General features: G+C 43.6%; 2 protein-coding genes across 2 annotated transcripts in view; both read right to left on the bottom strand.

The window, feature by feature from the left end:
- LOC106816158 (putative ATP-dependent RNA helicase DHX57) overlaps positions 1 to 9324 on the bottom strand; it is a 16604-nt gene extending 7280 nt beyond the window's left edge. The window contains 12 exon segments of the mRNA XM_014820716.1: positions 158 to 241; positions 717 to 898; positions 1196 to 1346; positions 2511 to 2622; positions 3211 to 3428; positions 4778 to 4985; positions 4987 to 5077; positions 6443 to 6606; positions 6925 to 7113; positions 7508 to 7632; positions 8222 to 8414; positions 9022 to 9324. Coding sequence (XP_014676202.1) covers positions 158 to 241; positions 717 to 898; positions 1196 to 1346; positions 2511 to 2622; positions 3211 to 3428; positions 4778 to 4985; positions 4987 to 5077; positions 6443 to 6606; positions 6925 to 7113; positions 7508 to 7632; positions 8222 to 8414; positions 9022 to 9122 — 1818 coding nt within the window. The 5' untranslated portion in view covers positions 9123 to 9324.
- On the bottom strand, positions 9309 to 14888 carry LOC106816154 (putative ATP-dependent RNA helicase DHX57; the record flags this gene model as incomplete). The annotated part of the gene is made up of 8 exons (XM_014820711.1): positions 14758 to 14888; positions 13387 to 13519; positions 12860 to 13054; positions 12315 to 12452; positions 11756 to 11825; positions 10504 to 10586; positions 10181 to 10311; positions 9309 to 9955 (listed from the first exon to the last, which is right to left on the bottom strand). Coding segments are annotated over exons 2-8 (1380 nt in total), but the record flags the coding sequence as incomplete, so codon positions are not given.
- Positions 14889 to 15103: the final 215 nt, after the last annotated feature.

Here is a 15103-nt window from a genome sequence, read left to right on the forward strand (position 1 = left end):
GTATCAGAAGTAGATGTATAGGGGATAATAGGGGATATAGTAGTTCCCTATTATCTACTTCTGATACATATATATGCGTGCGTGTGTTCGTGTGCGGTGTGTGCGTGCGTGCATGTGTGTGGTGCGTGAGTGCGTTCGTGTGTGTGTGTACATATACCTGTAGAGTTTTGTGGCTGAGGAAGTTTGCCTGTGCGTATCTATAGCCTGAGTGTGAACTTTGCTCACAAGCTCTGCTCCATGCCTGAAGTAATAATACAAGTTGACGTATTAATCACAAGTTTGTCATGAGTGCAACTACTAGGGTACACTAACTGTGCATGGAGAACATAATGTGCTTGTTTCGAGTCAACCCTGTAAACAGTTCCTAATACATGTTGAGAGTCATTGATGGTACAGCCATTTTATCAAAAAGTACATCTCACCTTTCTACATAAACTAAATGACCAATGTATATATTAACCAAGTAATTATTGGTAAAAAGATAAATAATCACTAAATACTTTAAATATTTATACATCAATCTAATAATAATTGAAACCAAATTTATATTACCGCAAAATGAACAAAAAAACATCCACTCCCAACATGACGGTCATTAAGATTTGGCTGCAAGGGCTATAATTCAGTGGAAATACACCATGCACATCTAGTACTAAATTTACACAATGTATTCTACATGGAAGGGTTAAGATAATATAATTTTTACATTTTCACACCTGGTAAGCTTTAAGAACAGTCAGCTGATCACTGTAGCCCATTGCAAACTCTCGCTTCTTCTTATCTGCCTCATCTCTCAATTCGAACGGTGCAACGAATGGAGACTTAAAACTCAGGCAGGCAGCAATTGTCAATATTGGATCCAGGCAGCGAAAGATGGCTCCCAGCAACATAAGCTTGCCTATAAACCATATTCCTATCATGAGACATGTGTTTATTGGTGAGAGCTACCTCGCTTCCATCGCTCGCCATTACGACGTAATGCGAACAAACCGAGGCTATAGTTCCAGAGCTAAATCAGTGGTACATGATGACAATGTATATATATATATATGCATATATGCAAATCCTATTTTTTTACATTTGAACTGCAGAGAATCAAAAGTTTAAACGTTTCAAGTTGAAAATACAAGAGCATCTTCATCATTTCAATAATCGCACTCGACACAGCCTTTGTTGCTACACAACATGGACATACCAATTCTCACATCTACAGGTAGCTGTGCCAGATGGTAGCCTAGTGGTGTCAGGGCTTCGTTTGGGTCCAACGCACCAAGAGTATGTAGTCGGCTTACTGCGTCTAATACACTGCTGGTCTTTGGTGCCTCAATAGTCTTTGACAACACTTCCTGCAAAAATTAGAGAAGTATTGATTTATCATTTATATTCAAAACTTTGAAAAAAAGATAGCAGCTAGGTTATGTGATAGATTTCGCAAGTAATGATGAACCAAAAATTTTGCGACACAATATCTACATTATAGAGACTTTAAATAGAATTTATTCTGCACAGTCAAAAATATTGTATTCTTGAATTCAAGCATGCTGATCACTACACTCTTGATAATTCCTATCTCCACCAGGGGCGTAGCCAGTATGTAGCACTGTAGGCCCGGGCCTACACTTTTTTTGGCCAAGTTATCTTTTTTTTTAAAACACCCATAATTCAAATCCATAAGCTTGCTGGACGAGTTTAAGAGTCTAGACAGGAAAAACTATTGAAATGAACGTAGCAAGAATATGGCTAAATTAGGTGACCTAGCTATTCTTCTGTTATCTAGGCTGTCATTTCTATCGCGTGCCGTTTCATTCAACACTCTACCCGCCGAAAAAGACTAGGATCCGATCTTGCCAGTTTTTTAACATTTTAACTCGTTCGTAATTAACACTATTTTAACTCGTTCGTAATTAACACTATTTTAACTCGTTTGTTTTTTGGGTTTAAAAGTGATATTGAATGAGGTGTCTCAAGTTAGCAAGAGGCCAGGGAACCAGAATGAACACTCGGGAAGGGCCGTTTCCGGCCATCTGGGGGCCGGGTTTGTAAAACCAAAAATTTTCTTGTACGCTCCGCGCCAACCCATGGTGGCGCTCCGCTCAGATAGTCGTGCCTACAACTTTGAAAATCCTGGCTACGCCCCTGTCCACTTATAGTAAAAATCAACCATATTAAACACTATTGTCAAATGACTTGTCCTGGGTCTGACGTAGGTTTGACATGTCATTAACTATTAGAACGTTTCCCTACATTTAGCGAAAGAATGGCAGAAAACAGAGAGTCGAAATATCTCTTGCCCAAAACTGTTTTAAACGCTACCAAAAATAAACGTACATCAAACCTTGGTAAAAAATTTAGCAATGTTTTGCTATGCTGAAATATCCCAGATGTGATGACGCAGAAAAGCCTTATTCAAACAAGTTATTACTGTGCATATGTTAGTCACAACGCATAAGCAGCGTCATACGAAACCGAACACGATCAGGCGGTTAGGTGGTGCTGGTGCGTTTGCTTACCAAAGCTCCTTGGCCCTCGAACAGTGGCAGCATTTTGAGACGCAGCACAAGCTGCTCGAGTGGAACACGCTGAATCTCTGGCACCGGATCTTCTCTCAGGTTGTGCTTATGCCTGACACAAGAAATGCAGCCATGAATCCCAATCAGACGGCAAACAAGAATAGAAGAGAACAAGAGACTTGTTCTCTAGGACTGTACACTGCTATCTTGTCACTACATCTGGTGTAGTGAACACCAACAAATATTAGAACGTGATAAAACAAGTGGTTTACAACGTTTTTACTTACTAGAGTCCACAGACAAATCTGAGAATTGAAAATGGAGGGATAGCGAATAGTAAATTTATGAATGCAATCGAGTGGTTTACATTTTTGCCGAATCTACAGAAAACATCCGAGAATTGATAATTGATCGATCAAATAGCAAACAGTAAATTCACGATGGAGATCAAGAGGTTTACGACTCCTTCAGCGAATGGACAGGAGTAGTTTTGTCAACATCTATTGTAACAACAACGAACACGCACTGTTAGCAAACGCTTGTCGACATTACGCATTAATCCCCGTGAGCATAAAATCTCACTCCGCTGCACAGCGTGGCTCTCTACTATTCACTCGATCGCACCTGTATAACTTTCCTACGCGCAGTGCTCATCGCACGGTGTTTGCGCGTGTCCCCGCGCGCGCGCACACACACTCACCGATGGCTCGTGAACAGGTGGAAGCAGACTCCTGGCATGACGCGGCCCGCGCGACCCATGCGCTGTGTGGCGTTCGCGCGTGACACCCACGTCACCTCGAGGCTCTCCATGCCCTTCGTCGGGTCATATCGCTTCTCCTTCATCTTGCCGGCGTCTACGACGTAGACGACGTCGTCGATCGTGATCGATGTCTCCGCGATGTTCGTCGAGATAACGACCTGAGCGGAGTTGACGCATTACGACGGAGTGCGGAGTGGGCGCGGAGAAATCGCGAACGCCTACTGCTAGATACTATGTTGTTTATTTATATATGATAAATATTCAGTATTTTTATCAGGATGATTATTAGAAATGTCATTTTATATGTAATTGAAATAATAACTACTACTTCAATCACTATTACTTCCCCTGATGAAGATATTGAGGTGAGCCACGCACATACACGCATACACACACACAGATAAGTCACAACATAAAAAATGCAGCAGAATTAAAGGCATAATAGGCCCACTGATTATGTACAAAGTTGACGAATGCTACACGTAATGCGCCACCTTCTGTAGTTAACTTAAGTACATTCCCTTATAAGGTCAAATAGCCGATTATGTTGGTACCAATCACACTGCTAATTACAAAAAATGATCTAATGAAATCCGTAAATCCTGGTAATCTGGCGCCAAACGCCTAAAGTTGGTTGGGAGCAAAATAGCCTCGAATTCGTTAGGACAACGTCACATGTTGCTAGCGGGTGTTTAGCAGAGAATTGTTTGTCCCGATGCTTATGATACGACTAATGAAGGCTAGTAAATGTTAATCTCTGCGGTGTATCCGTATTGAGGCACAAGTAATAACGCGTGGGTGCTAAATGAACGGCGTACCCACATGTCTCAATTGCAGACACCAGGTGTATCGTTTGGACATATAACGTAAATACGCGTAGTTGCCGTCTTCGTTCCTTCCATATTTAGTCTGTGCCGTGGTTAGTCCGCCGATCCTCCGCAATAGCGTTGGCCCCCAACAACAAGCCTACTTCTATTATCACGCAGCGTCGCATGATTTCGTACGTAGAATATCCACGTTCATTACAATCAGAGCTACTTTAGTTATACAGTACCAGTACTGTTACTACTCGTAGCATTGCGTACGCGAGCGAGAAATGCATGCGTGCGTGCGTATTTTGCATGCGTTTTGAGTGCGAAAAGTCCAGTTGGACTTAAATCTGTAATCACACCCGTTTCGAAGGTATCGCGGTTCGAAACTGTAAACAACGTGCAGCTAGTCAACTGATTTCGTGGACTGCGGTTTCAATGAGCATTCTTAAGTAACCAGCAGTGATATTGGACAAACTAATATTGCGTTCTGGCTATGGGTTATTATGTACTTAATTACACACACAAGTGCAGTTTAATTTCTAGCATTCTTAAAATTCCATAACGATGGGCCTTATTATGCCGTTATAAAAACCATCCAAAACTCAATACACTCATTGTTTAGTTTATGAATCAATATTAAAACTACGTAATAACTTATCGACATCATTCATCTGGAACTTGAATAGTTAAAGTACCTTTCTCACACCGGGCTTTGATTTGTTAAAGACAGACTGCTGATCTTCACTCGACAGGCTCGAATGAAGCGGGATCAGGTGGAAGATTTTCGAGCGTTGGCCAAATATTTTGCTGCCCTGTAACTGCTCATACAGGGTCGATATTTCTGCAAAAGCCGGGCAGGAAAGACAAGGATTTGCACCCTCCTTAGGATGCTGGTGCTTTCAACAGCAATCCATTCTAGCAATCTACTATCAGGTCATAGTTGATCTTTTCATGGTCCATCGTGGCCAAAGACTTAAGCACTTGCTTTGGCCAGCCTGCAGGAGACAAACAAGCCACTATGAGATAAGCTTGCCAAACTTTAGAGATAATTTTATATTAGAAAAGCAAATAACCTCTTGGGCAAAAACTCGTAGATTAAATTTGTTAGTACAAGCACTGCAACTGTAAATTTAACTAGAAAGGGCAGTTGTCGCCAAACTACATGTATCGCCCGTGATCTAGTATGAATGAAATATCTCTGATGTAAGACGGTAGAGGCCGTATGGGTAAAGTGAAAATAAGTTGCCTTAGGGGTTTTGGTACGCAAACACACCTTCTCCCCAAGATGTGTAAGTATACGAAGTTTTTGCTCGCGCGTAGCGTCAATTAGGGCCGAGTTTATAGAGCAAGAAGGAAATATGATCAAGGTCAATGTCTAAGGCTCAAATAAACGGTCGCAGTGACTGGGTTTTGGTACGCGATATACCGTCTCCCAAAAGATGTGTAAGATACCAAGTTTGGTCACGCTAGGTAAATTAGGGGCCGAGTTATAGAGCGGAAGGGAAATATGATAAAGGTCAAGGTCAAATAAAGGTTGCAGTGACCTGGTTTCGGTACGCGACACACCTTCTCCCCAAGATGTGTAAGTATACCAAGTTTGGTCGCGCTAGGTCAATTAGGGGCCAAGTTATAGAGCGGAAGGGAAATATGATCAAGGTCAAGGTAAAGGTCAAATCAAGATCATAGTGACCTGGTTTTGGTATGCTGCGCACCTTCTCCCCAAGATGTGTAAGTAGAACATGTTTGGTCATGCTAGGTCAATTAGGGGTCGAGTTATAGAGCGGAAGGGAAAGTGTCTGCGGCGGCGGCGACTGGACAGACATAAAACCATAGTATCCCCGCCGACTTCGTCGCGGGGGATACAATTACCATTTATTACCTTATCTAGCAACTCGATTATATTATATTCCTTATTTAATTAACCATGTAAAAATGAAAACTGCATTTCTCACACAGTAAAATCTGAACGTGTGATTCTAATAGATTTTTATAATCACTATAAAATACCTTTATATGTACCTAGCAATATGAATATTCTGTATTTCCTTTTCCTACGATCTGACACCATGAAAACACTGTCTATGTCATCGACATGATATCTGATAATTGTATTTACTGACAACATGGTCATTTTTTACTTTCCTCAATTTCAAATCAGGCATCATGAATATGTTAGATTTCTCTAACTTTCATAATTGGCAGCATGGATGTTCAGCAAGTTTTTCACCTTACCACGATATCTATATCGCATGCATTTGAATACACTTTGATACTTCCTTCATCATGACATGCGACAACACGAATACACAGTATACGCTTTGTTCTCATAGCAGGCAACGCCGAGCACGGTGAATCCTCACCTTCGTATCTCGAGCAGAATTGCTTCAGATTGAGTTGCTGGTCGGACAGACTCGTCTTGACTGTGAATCCCTCCAACTGTTTCAGATGGTCCTCTATGTCTCCCATGACGTCCACGGAGCGGTTCAGCTGCTTCGAGAACGAAGAGTTCTCCTCGACGACGTGCCTGGGTGAGTGGAACACGGACACAGAGTAGTCGAACCTGCGTTAGTGGTCACTCTATAGAAGGGACGCCTGTCTATAAAGGACGCTTTCGGCGTTTTACTAGAGCGGGATTTAAACAGTGAAACCATCTATGTGGAACAGACGCCTGTCTATAAAGAACACGTGCTTTTGGAATTTTCTTTGAGTAGCAGTTATAAAGTGGGACCGCCTCCATAGAACGGACATGTCAGAATGGTCTATTAACCACACTTTTAGGGGGATTCCTTCGAGCGACCCTTATATACAGGATCGAGAGGCAACCTCGCTTATCGTCACTCACTTTGTAACCTGTAGGGCATCTTCCAAGAAGTACTGGTCGACAGGGAATGTTCTCCCAGGGATGTGAACGAGCGGGCAGCCGCCAAAGTATTGCGAGAAGAGGTCTGCGTTGAGCGTGGCGCTCATCAGCAGTACGCGGAGGTCCGTCCGCTCCTGCAGCAGGTTGTGCAGCACCATCAGCAGGAAATCGCTACAGTAATTCACACGGAGGGAGAGAGAATAATCGCATCCGTTAATCAACCCCTCGATCGTCGCTAATCTCTCTCAGTTATCTCTCATCTCAGTTATCACTTGCCAATCAACGATTTGCACGTCGGTGAAAAAAATCTCTCAGATCGACACCGATGTTAATAATATTTCCATTTCTAGCTATTTCGCTTCACGTGCTAAAGAAAGCACTAAATGCGATGTTCCCTGCACACATGCTGCATTCTGGTGAGTCGTAACGAATATTCATATTTTTTTTGCAAAAAAGAAATAAATATATACGTGTGATAAATCCTGTTAGGAAAAGCAGAGCAACGCGGTTTACGAGGCCTCGAGCACGACGTGAGCCTGCACATTGTTTTATGTTGCCGGCTCACCTTTCCTCGCTGCGTTCGTGGACTTCGTCAACGAAGATGTGCGTCACAGCTTCGATGCCGGACGAATGCTCCAGCCGCCGCAGCAGAACTCCCGTCGTGCAGAACAGCAGACGCGTCGACGCAGACTACATGACACAGCGATAGTTACCACAGACACTGGCCAGTAACCGGGGGGTGAACAATGACAGATGTACGGACAATAATCCGTCATTATTCACCCATCACCCCCCAGGCTTTACGCATCCCCCGAACTTATGCTTCTCCTCATGAGACAATCAAGTCGATCGATAAATCGCGCTCCCTCCGACACGCCCTGGTTTCTACCTTTCCCACCAAAAGTTTCCGACTGAACACAATGCGGCAATGCTCGCGCCGCGCACTAGAGAATCGAAACCGCCCTCAACGATAAACCACGCGAGGTTTCCGACAATAAATCCGAGGTTTCCGACGATAAACCCGAGGTTTCCGACAAAAAACCCGAGGTTTCCGACGAAAAACCCGAGGTTTCCGACGAAAAACCCGAGGTTTCCGACAAAAAAACCGAGGTTTCCGACGAAACCACGCGAGGTTTCCGACGATAAACCCGAGGTTTCCGACGATAAACCCGAGGTTTCCGACGAAACCACGCGAGGTTTCCGACGATAAACCCGAGGTTTCCGACGAAACCACCCGAGGTTTCCGACAATAAACCCGAGGTTGCTCGCACGCACGCACCTGAACGCTCTCCATGCGGATGTGGTAGCCGACGGCAGCCCTGCCCGGCCTCTCGCATCGCTCGCTCGCGACGCGCTCGGCGACGGCGATCGCCGAGATGCGGCGCGGCTGCGTGCAGACGATGCTGCAGTGTCGCCCGGCCGCCAGGTGCTCGTCGAGCACAAACTGAGGCACCTGCGTCGTCTTGCCGCAGCTGGAATTCCCCGGCAGATGAAAAGCACGGAGGTGCCGGATGGGACGGAAGACGCGAAGATGAGAAGGATGACGAAAGACGTAGAGATGAGAACACAAAGATGGAAGACACGGAGATAAGACACCAAAAGAAATTGAGATGAGTAAGACGATAGAAGACATGGAGATAAGATAGAAAACGAAAGACATGGAGAATATAACGACAATGGAAGACATAGAGATAATAAAAATAGTACGGAAAAACTGGAGGTGACAAGCGACATGCTGATAAGATATCAAAACGTGGAGATAAGAAACACAGGAAGACACGGGGGAAAATAACTACGAGATATGCCTGCTTTGATGTGTACATTACTAATATCGTAGGTTTAGTAGACACTTGCTTCAGTAGATTTTACTACCATGTTAGATCAGTAATAATCACTATCTGCCTGAGATCAGGAAAAAATTGGATTAAAATCACAATTATTAGATATACACATGTGATATCAAGAATCTGGACTCATTAGAAGATTCAGTGTTTTCTAGGGCGAGTAATTTAAGAACGTCATAACAACTCGTCGATCGATTGCGATTAGTCGCGACAGTCTCCGCGCAGCATCACTTACCCAGGCATTCCACTAACGACAACAACCTGGTTTTCTTCTAGTGCTGCCAGGATTCGCTTCTGGTGAGACCACGCTGGAAGTTTCTGCCTGTCAGCCAGCATCTGCTGGTAGCCCTTCGTCTGCCGCTTCCTCGCAAACTCTTCCCGCAGCTTCCTGTTCTCTCGCTGCACACCCGGCCAAGAGATTCTCCCCGCTGCGCGATCGCCGACCTTCGATCTCGAACCAGAGGGCGCCGGCGGGATCTCCGCCGACTCGCTGTGATTCACCGACGTCCTGCCGTCGCGAGCGACCAGCGTCGGCGCGTTGTCGTGGCGCGGCGCCGCGTCCGTCGGCCAGTCGCCGGCGGAGAAATAGTGCGGCAGGGACGGCGACTCGATCGCGCGTTTCAGCGCGTCCTCATCCTCCATGAGTATTCCCATGAGGGAGAAGACGGCGGGCAGGTGGTCGGCGGCGACGCCCCGTGCTTCCTCGTACAACCGCGAGGTCACGTTCAGGCACTTCGACTTGGGGAAGTAGTCGTGCGTCGTCGAGAACGCGACCAGCGGCGGCTCGAACGGGTAGCTGCACTCGTCCGGAAACCGGATCTCGAGCTCGTACTTCGACGCCGCGCCGTCCGGATCAGGATTCTCGAGCGCCAGCGCGGCGTAGACGTGCTTCGCGGCCGCCTCGTGCCTGTATCGGCACTTGTGCTCGAAACGACACGTGCCTTTCTTATAGAGCCGGCACGCCAGTCGACTGTCGGCCGTCTTCTTCTGATGGTCGGCGGCCGGCTTCTTCCGATGGTCGGCGGCCGGCTTCTTGTTGATGAGCGTCTCGAGCACGGGGAGATCCAGGCAGACGACCCACACCCGATTCGGTATACGTTCCACGAAAGCATCTCCATAGATGGAGCTCAGAGCTAGCACCTCCTCACTTCGTCGTTCGAGGATGTCGTCTGCAAAACGAAGATGCCGGTCGCGCCACTTACATCGGGAACTACTCGCCGATGCTGAAACTACACGTTCAACAAGAAATTAACGGGCATGCACAACTTTTTCGCGACAGCTGTGAGCTGTCCCATGTATCGATCCACTGCGAACATGCTGTGCTCGTTTACGTACGTGCTTAAAAATTACATTCTGAAATGTCTCATTTTAATATAGCAGTGTAATGGCAGTACCTTCGGAGAACGAATCGTCACGCTCAAACGTGACATTAAAACAGCTACACCACAACTGTTCTAGACTTCTTCCGACATCGCCTTCGTTTTGCTCTAATGCCGACTTGCATCGGTCCTTATGGAAGCCATATCTACACCAATATATTTAATACAAATGACATAATTAACATTGCATCTTAACTAAAACTGTTGCAATCACTTTCACATTTCATACGTTATGCACAATGCTAGAATTTTAACATGCTAACTGAGATTTTATCATGCATCCATTCCTATATAATTTAAAATTTAGTCACATGTAATTATTTAATATTACAGCAAACCTGAGTAGCTTGTTAAGTGCAAAGTTGCTGTACATATTCGAGGGGGATAGCTTGTCGTTTTCACTGTGACTTTGCTCCACAACCTACAAGTATAATATGGTACAACTAGCTATGAGATTGAACAAATTGCTAGTATATATAACTGTAGTGCGTCATTGAATACGAGAATTGTTTGACATATTTTCTCAATGTAAAGCACCTTTTGCTTCACCAGTCATCAAGGAGTGCCATACTTAAGAATGTTCATTTTATTTTATTAGCTTCTTTACATGTTATAAACAAGAGCCACAGAGCGTCTGGCCTCATCTGAGGTCTGTTGCTACGGTTACAAACGTAACATTTAAGTCGTGCGTAGTGACACCTTTGTTAGGCGCTGATATGCAGATACGCAGTTGCGTACACATCATTTCAGCAACCTTGTGCATTCTGCATACATCCCAAATCCCATTGGTTGATACAAATCGCGTGCCTGAAACTCCTGTTTTATGGTGCATTGTGACCCTAACCCTAACCCTATTAAAAAAATAAAAATTTGGAATTGTTGTAAAAAATTATTTGTTCCATGTTTAACCCTCCTCTTAAGGGTCAAAAGGTTATCAGACTCTTACTCTTCGCACGCCAGTGGAAAGCACATTTCATGGTCCTTCTAATAAAGTGATAAAAATGGTAGGTCAGCGCTGAAACAAAAAAGTTTTTCACTCTGTCCATTAGGCTATGTCCTCAGAAAATGTCTGATATCTGACCTTTCCCCCACTGCCCTTTGACCTGTGACCTCCAATTTCGCACTGGTGATGGGTTTTCTGCCCATCACACCATACACCAAATATTAAGAGCATAGGTTGAGCCGTTAAGATTTGTGCCGCAATTCCGTATTTCCTCCTATATCTTAAGTTAAGGGGGAAATATTCCCCCTCCGTTTACACATCTTGACCTTTGACCCTTGACCCCTAAATTTATCATCCCGAGTCCTTTTCACGATCCCCCCCGACGTGCCAAATATCGTGACCGTACGTCGAGCGGTTAAGATTTGTGCCCAACTGTTGACGCACGGTCGGACGGACGGACAATCATGCGATTCTACAAGCTGCATCTACCAACGTCAGATGAGCTAAAAATTATAACATAATCAAACAAACACAGGTGCTATGTCACCCTGTGTGATTCCACAGAGTGACATTCACAGCATGATTAATTAAAATAATCTTACTAGATTCTAAGTTGTGTAGATAAATATATGTTTATTTATACTTTCCTTTAGTGTTGCATCACGGAGCCAAAATCGCCTCTCTGTTTGAAGATTGACATTACTATATTCGTTTTCTCTACAAAAGAATATAGCATACAATTATATATGCACTTCTATCAATATGAATATGAGGAAATCACTAATATAACATGAAAACCCATATTACCAGAGACATAAATTGGTGTCACCACACACGTTTACCAGCTAAACAAAGATAGTGAACATATTGAAGTTGCGCCACGCACGAGTTTCGAACGGCGGTTGTGTTTGTGTCGAACGTTTTGTTACATCGAATGCACCGGCAAATTAGGGAGTATAAAGAAGGTATATATAAGCATGAAAAGTAGATTGCATAGTCATGTGATGCACTAATTATATATTAATGCCTGTTGTTGGGGGCACTATGCTCTCATAGTGTTGCTTTGGGAAGGAATAGTGCCCTCGCTACCGCTCGGGCACTATTCCTTCCCTCAGCAACACTATGAGAGCATAGTGCCCCCAACAGCAGGCATTAATATATAAATAGTGAACATATTTAGGTTAAAAAGATTGCTCTCGCACATACTCTGGCAACGAAAAATCTTCATCCTGTACGTGCTTTAGAGTATTAAGAACCATCTCCTGGTTGTCTTCAGTCATATTCAGCGTCTGCAGCATGACCTTGTGACCTAGTCTCCGTCGCCCTACTCCTTCTGACGCAGCACTAAGCAACAAAATGAGAGAAACATATAGCTGGTGATATTAACGATCTCTGGTCCACCATTCTCAGATAGATGCAAAGCAAGCTTTGCCTTAGCAACAGCCACGATCACACTGCTACAACACATGGTACGTAACACTGCTATGACACTTTATAGTTTATAACACCTGGTTCATAGTCTTATGACCAACTATAAATTAACAGCGATAACACAAATGCAAGTGTATAAAGTTGGAAATGGTGCACACGAAATGCGAAAAATTGGCATATCGATAAACCACAATATATCAATGATCAAATTACCAAAATACTACATAGAAGTTCCCTATATAATCCTCACTTCTGTTAACCTTTAATGACTAATGTCATAATGTCAATATAAGGAAAGAAAACCGATAACATCAACTTACTTTCTAGGCGATTCTGGTCGACGAAGGAATTCAATTGCACTATTGTCAAACCTTTCCTCATTGCGAAAGCCTTGCCTCCCACTTGCTACACTCCTTTGCTGTCCACTTGGTGGCCTCTTTTGCCCACCACCTCTGTTAGAGCCACCTCTAGAGTTGCAGCCTTGGCGACTGTTATTAACAGTGGGTGGCTTGTTGCTTTAATCGACAAAATAATAATACAGTAATACAAATCAGCTCATCAACTATTGGAAAATGAGAGAGTGGTAGGTAACAAAATAAAATGAATACGAGACTCTATGATTTTGCCATGCTACTAAGCAACGTACTAAACAATGTACACGTATGCATAAACATGACACACACACACACACAAATTTAATTACACCTTTTAACAACCTCAGTTTACAAAGTAATGCATTGCCATTGGTCATCAGATTTTTTTAAACAATTTTTAACAAATTTTTAACAATAAAACAATTTGATGTGTGTTTCTATATATATATATATATGTGTTTGTGTGTCCATACGCTTTTTTAACTCTAGGTTTGACATCCAAGACCATAGAATCCAGCTCATCCTCGAAAGCCTGTATTCCTCCACTGCCATGGCTCCCCCAATCATCTCCTACTTTTCGTCTGCTCATTCCTCACACCAACAAACCTGTGGGCCATTGTCAGAAACATCGTAAAGTTAATGCTCAGATAGCACTTACAACTAAGGCCAAAACAAAATATATGTGTGGTTACCATTACATGCCGGAAAAAAATAGGGTAGGTAGGTAGAGAAAACATTTTATTTTCTTGAAATATTTTATTTACGAACCATGTCCGAAAAATGTGCGTTGTGCCTTTTGAAGCAAGAACTGCCCAATTCATTTTTAAAATTTTTTTTTAAATTTTTGACTTTAAAGAAACGCAGTGGCTGGAGGTACGGTAGCCGTCGCTCGTTCAAGCCACTTTTTTGCGTTAGGGTTAGGGTTAGGGTTAGGATTAGGGTTAGGGTTAGGGTTAGGTTTAGGGTCATGGTTAGGTTTAGGGTTAGGGTTAGGGTTCTAGCTCATCTAAACTCTTAAATCGTGAATTTATTTCCCAAGGCGTTATTTCGAAAAATAGCGCCACCGCCGCCATCTTTGTCTCGTTAAGTATGAAAGCGAATGGACTCCCGTACCCGTAGCCTCGAGACATTAAGATACGGCTACCGTACCCGTAGCCACTGCCTTAAAGAAAATTGGCAATAAAATGTTTAGGGTCGGTGGGAATAAATAGGGTCGGTCGGGAAACCGTAACCACACCTATATTTTGTTTTGGCCTAATGTTAATATTACGAGAATAGTAGTGTTGATAGAAACAGATCGCAGCTCATATACAGATGACTACCCCCCTGGATAACCCGACCAGGCTGTGTGACTAACGTCAATATACACAGTATTCTAACCCTAGCAATACCGTTTCTTGGCGCTACCCCCCTGGATAACTACCACCCAGACAATTACCCCCTAGGACAACTCCCACCAGGACAACTGCCACCCGGACAACTACCCCCCTATGGTTAGGGTTATATATAGCGTTAGGGTTAGGGGACAGGGAAATCAAATTTGAATTATGATTTGAAAAAGCATGAAATCCGGTATGACTTGAAATCCGGTCCGGTTACCGGAGCAGGAGCCACTGCCTAATCTTAGTTACGAGATCGTCTGGGATCTCGTAACGAACGCACGCACGCACGCACGCACACGCACAAAATACATTTTATTACATTATCAAGTTAGTGCTTTAGTTTGCAAAATTTCTCTCACTGAGCCAGAGATTGAGATTGAACATCGCGAACATGTGCTGCACTGCAGTGCTGCACTGCTGAAAATATAAAATCAGTGAAATTAATTTCAATATATAACGCACTACATACTTAATAAGTGGCACTGGCAACTGATACTGCATAGAACATGAGCACAGCCAACGGAAAGACAATAACAGAAAATGCCACAATTCACAAACGAATGCCAACAAAATCACATCATAATTTTAAAGGGGGCTGCCATGATGACTCAGAGGTGGCGCCGCCGCTTGGTAAGATCTAGAATATATGGTATATAATCTAGAATAGGGCGACAGATAAGATTTTTCGACGGTCAGTTTGCAAGTTCATGTTGATAAATCATTCATCCCACATTCTGGCATGATATAGATGTCATAACATATTTTTCGTCACTCCTGTTGAGCTGTTGACAATTTGATGAATAATAAA

The sequence above is a fragment of the Priapulus caudatus genome, unplaced genomic scaffold (genome assembly GCF_000485595.1).
Source record: "Priapulus caudatus unplaced genomic scaffold, Priapulus_caudatus-5.0.1 Scaffold1301, whole genome shotgun sequence".
NCBI classification, from domain to species: Eukaryota; Metazoa; Priapulida; class Priapulimorpha; order Priapulimorphida; family Priapulidae; genus Priapulus; species Priapulus caudatus.